The sequence below is a fragment of the Centruroides sculpturatus genome, unplaced genomic scaffold, assembly GCF_000671375.1.
Source record: "Centruroides sculpturatus isolate CEXI.00-Female unplaced genomic scaffold, Cexi_2.0 scaffold1140, whole genome shotgun sequence".
Taxonomy (NCBI): domain Eukaryota; kingdom Metazoa; phylum Arthropoda; class Arachnida; order Scorpiones; family Buthidae; genus Centruroides; species Centruroides sculpturatus.
In genome coordinates, this window is record NW_019385393.1 from 82,334 (window position 1) to 86,948 (window position 4,615).

The 4,615-nt window shown below is 31.3% G+C and overlaps 1 protein-coding gene across 1 annotated transcript in view; it reads left to right on the forward strand.

Moving 5' to 3' along the window:
* Positions 1 to 3,888, forward strand: part of LOC111638472 (integumentary mucin C.1-like) — a 12,702-nt gene extending 8,814 nt beyond the window's left edge. Inside the window, exons 6-7 of the mRNA XM_023384196.1 lie at positions 671 to 834; positions 2,836 to 3,888. Coding sequence (XP_023239964.1) covers positions 671 to 834; positions 2,836 to 3,720 — 1,049 coding nt within the window. The 3' untranslated portion in view covers positions 3,721 to 3,888. The remainder of the gene's footprint in view (positions 1 to 670; positions 835 to 2,835) is intronic.
* Positions 3,889 to 4,615: the final 727 nt, after the last annotated feature.

Consider the following 4,615-nt stretch of genomic DNA (forward strand, 5'->3'; position numbering starts at 1 on the left):
GATAAAACTACTAGTTGGTGCAGTTTTATGGATTTTCTTCACCCGTCTAACATTCAAAAGGAGCAGTTTTCTATAGAAAGTTCTCCCGGAAAGCAGATCATTCGTGCTGTGTTTTCATTGTTCTCATCAACCTAAACACAAAATAATATAAAAATAATTCAGGTTTGGTTTATCTTCCCTTTCCCCACACTTATTTTTGAAGTTTATTCTATATTAGTTGTCCCAAATTTACTATTTCTCTTTATTTTCTTATATTCACAACTAATAGTGGGCGAGTGAATAAAACCACTGAACACTAATAAGCTGTCGCAGGTTCGCGCCTCACGAAGTGATCAAACACTGGAGTTTCACAGGGTATTTTTGCATGTAGTACACCTAAAGAAGGTCCTCTTTGCAGGCATCCAACTATCACAGATGAGTTGCCATTAACCTATCCATGAGTTTCCATTATTCTATCAATCCAACTTTCCTTTTTCCTTGTTTTTCAAAGTAAATATAATTGTTTGACCACTGATTATATTTAATTCAAATCAAAACCAAACAATATTTTTATGTTTTAATTACACTGATCGGTGTTATAAATTGTTTTAATATAAATTTAAAAAAAAACTTTCGATATTTTCATTGTTAAAGTGTCGATTTAAAATGAAAATTTTATATTTTTTAAAAGGAATATGTTTGTGTGTATACGGAGATGATGAGCCAGAAGTAGGAAATTTATTTCTCAGTGGTATTATATGGAATCAAATTCTTAATGAATTAGAGAATAATAATGATAACAGTTTACAAACAAAGATTGAATCATTCATCTCCACATTGAAAAGTATAAATACAGTAAGTTACTTTTATTTTTTTATAAATTATATAAATAAATAATTTATCTATAGAATTTTAAATAACGTTCGAAATTCACGTAATAAAACTCATGCATTTTTATATTCATTACTATTAAATACAGTGGACCCCCGCTTTACGACCAAGTTTTTTTTTTTTATTCTTCCATTCTGTTTCATGTTATTTATATTTTGAGCATGTAAAATGGTATATTTAACATCTATACGTTTTTGTTAGAAAACAATATTTAAATTACGTAAGTAAAATTTCTTTACAGGAACATAACTTCTGTTTATAACACTAAACTTATAGAATAAGGGACGATTTGCATAACGGCAATTATTCAAAGATTAATTAGGTCGTAAGACGGGGATCTGCTGGATATATTTATCATTAATTTATAAAATTATTAATTGTAAATATATAAATTTTTTTATTATTAGTATTTTTTTAAATCCAAATATTGTTCTTTATGTACGGTTTCGTTGTAGCCCGAAAAATAACGTTGCTCTTATGGGTGATTCATTTGTATTTTTAAAATTGATTCGTTAATGCCGAGAATTCATTATAAGCAGGTTAATATAAGTAGACACGGGTGTATTTCTATTTGCAGAACGCCCATGTGTGGCGTTGCCTTTATCTTTATTTCATCAATCAAACTATACTACTACGGAACATGACCTACTTAGTATGCTCCCGTTGGCATTATAAAATGTGTCATGCTTTGATAATCTTGTTTACCTTAATTAAACTTAAAGCAGGAATATGTCTCCACCCCAATTTGAAAAGATTATAACTATTTATTTTTCCTGAAGTTTCATGTCATTTTGTTTTATCTTGTTGTGTGATCTTAGCACAGAACATTTCAAAAACGTTAACATTAAATATAAAACTAACTATATTTAGTAGAGCACCCGAAACAACACACTTATATGCAGAGATTTAAGTGTCGTATATCTCATGTATACGACTGATAAATTATAATTAACAAATTTAAATACAAATTACACCACTTCATAATGGTTTAAAAAGGGTTAATATATGTTGTTTCTATTTTTGCAAAATGGATTGTTCCTAATTTGACTTCATTTGCTCACTTTTCAATATACAGTCAAATCTGTCTAGTAAAAATCCGTCTTCCGAAGTAGACAGTTTCCGCTATATACAGGTTCCGTTATAGACAGGTTTAACTATAATTTATAGAAATTATCTATAACAGTTAGCATGTTAATTATACGTAAGTTATATTGGGCTGCAGTTTTCAAATTGAAGACCTGTATGTTTCCACTGTCATCCGTTGGCCGTCTGCAGACAGACAGATAGATAATGGACGAACGAAATAAGACTAATTACTCAGTTTATTTTAGTCATGATTGAAAATTTAGTCAACTAATGCCCAACTCTGTTACCATATTAGTGAATCAACACGGACAGCAACCAAGGCAGATTTCCCAGGGCTCATTGTTAGCTTTCGACCGCTTCCTTTTTAGTCTGAACAAACCCACGATAGATATGGATAAAGGGTCCTCTTCGTGCTTACGGGGCACAAAGAGTTAAAATAATTTTTGTACTTCTTAATACTGGGTGATAACCATGATACCTGCTGTCCATTCTTCTCTGTTTTGGCCAGATAGAGCGATCGTTCCAGAAATTTTCCAATTGTTCCGAACTTTTTCAGATAGTTTAATGTCTTCTTTATTTTTTATATAAGAATGTTTTTATATTTTGAATACTTCAGTTATATTTAGAATTTATATTTGAACAAACCCGTTCAGATATGTTAAGAGTGTGTTTACTGAGAGTAGCTTGATATTACAGATTATTTCTTTCAATTTTGATTGCTCTACACATAAGAATTATGATATCAATATATTTAGCATCAACATTAATTTTTATACTCGTGTATTTCGTTCCTTGAAATCGCAGATCAAGATATAAAAATAAGAGAAAAAAGAGGTAAAATGCTAAATTCGAAACTATCGAAATAAATTTGTTTTTCAGTATAATTGGAAAATAGACAAGTGTTTACTATTGGAAAGATCTAATCAAATTATTGGAGAAAGACAGATAATACGACCACCTTCTACTACCACTCAAAGACCTATAATAATTCCAATTCCAACAACTACTACCACTCAAAGACCTATAATAATTCCAATTCCAACAACCACTACCACTGTTGCAACGACCATTCCAGAAACGACGACGACAACAACAACAACGATCGCTCCAACTACAACAACGACTCCTCCAACGACAACAACAACTGTTCCGGCGACAAGTACGACCGCTTCAACTACAATAACGAACCCTCCGACGACAACGACAACAACGACCGCTCCAACTACAACAACAACTGTTCCGACCACAACTACGACCGCTCCAACTACAACAACGACCCCTCCAACGACAACAACGACTGTTCCGACGACAACAACGACGACCGCTCCTACGACAACAACAACTACTACCCCGACGACAACTCCAACTACGATTATTGCTACTACGACCATAACAGAGGCGACACAGACAACAACACAAACTACTCCCATAGCAACTACCATTATACCTGAATGTGAACAATGTGATATATTAATAACCATAATCAATTCATGCCCAAATATTTCTAATAATATTAAAATTATTGTATGTGTCCTAGACGAAATTCATCAATGTGATAACTTTATAGACAGAAGCATAGAGGAATTTTTTGAATGCATCGACGATTCTTATCTAAAAAATGCCAAAAATAATATAAAATGTGACGATGTGAACAAGTTCTTAGAAAAATTATTGGAAAATTACAAGGATTTATTGGATACTTGGAAGTCTTTAGGGCTCTACAAATACTTGTATTCAAGTTATCTACACCTTAAATGTGAATAATTGTTCATTTTTCTTATACATAATTACAATTACTAAAAATTTTGGGGACGGCATTAACAGATTGAAATTTGTTGTTGAATTCATTTTTTATTTGTTATTATAATTGGAATTTGTTTGCTTCTAAGATGAGCAATATATAAAAGCAGAAATATATAATAAAAAAGTTATGTATAAATTAATAATAAATGGATATTTATATATACTTCTTATTTTGGTTGTAAAATGTATTAAATAATGTAATTTTCATTATTAAAATAAATATATATTTCGGAATAACTATAAAAAAATATTTTATAAATTCTTTCTTGATTAAAATTAAACTAATAAATTGATAATTAAAATTACAATTTTCTCATTTACTAATTAAAACTAAATACAGTAGAACCTCTATTATCCGGACCTCCATTATCCGGATTTTCGATTATCCGGATTGTTCAAAATAAACAAAAATTTTACGAATTTGCTGATTTGCACTGGAATGCATAACTTTTTTTGTTTCAACAACGTCTCACCCAGCACAGTGGTCGTAAACTCTTAAATATATTTTACGTAGTAATAAAAAACTTGATATACGTATTTATAAATAATTTATATTCAAATTACATCAATTCTTTGACCAAGGGCGGCGTAAGGCATGGACGACGTGGACTGCGAGGCATAGGCCACCGCCTATGCCTCGCGGTCCGAAGGGCCTCGCGCCTGGAAGGTTTATGCATTACTTAAAAGCCGCAAACGCGACGAAAAAATTTTACTCGTCATAAAACGATAACTAGTTTGTCAAATTTTTATTTATAAAAATGCAGTTTCAACTGCTTTTTATTTTATAAAATCCGTCTTCTTGCGCCACCAGAGGGCCTTTTAAACAATAGGTAGTCTGTTAGCGTTGGTCAGTAGT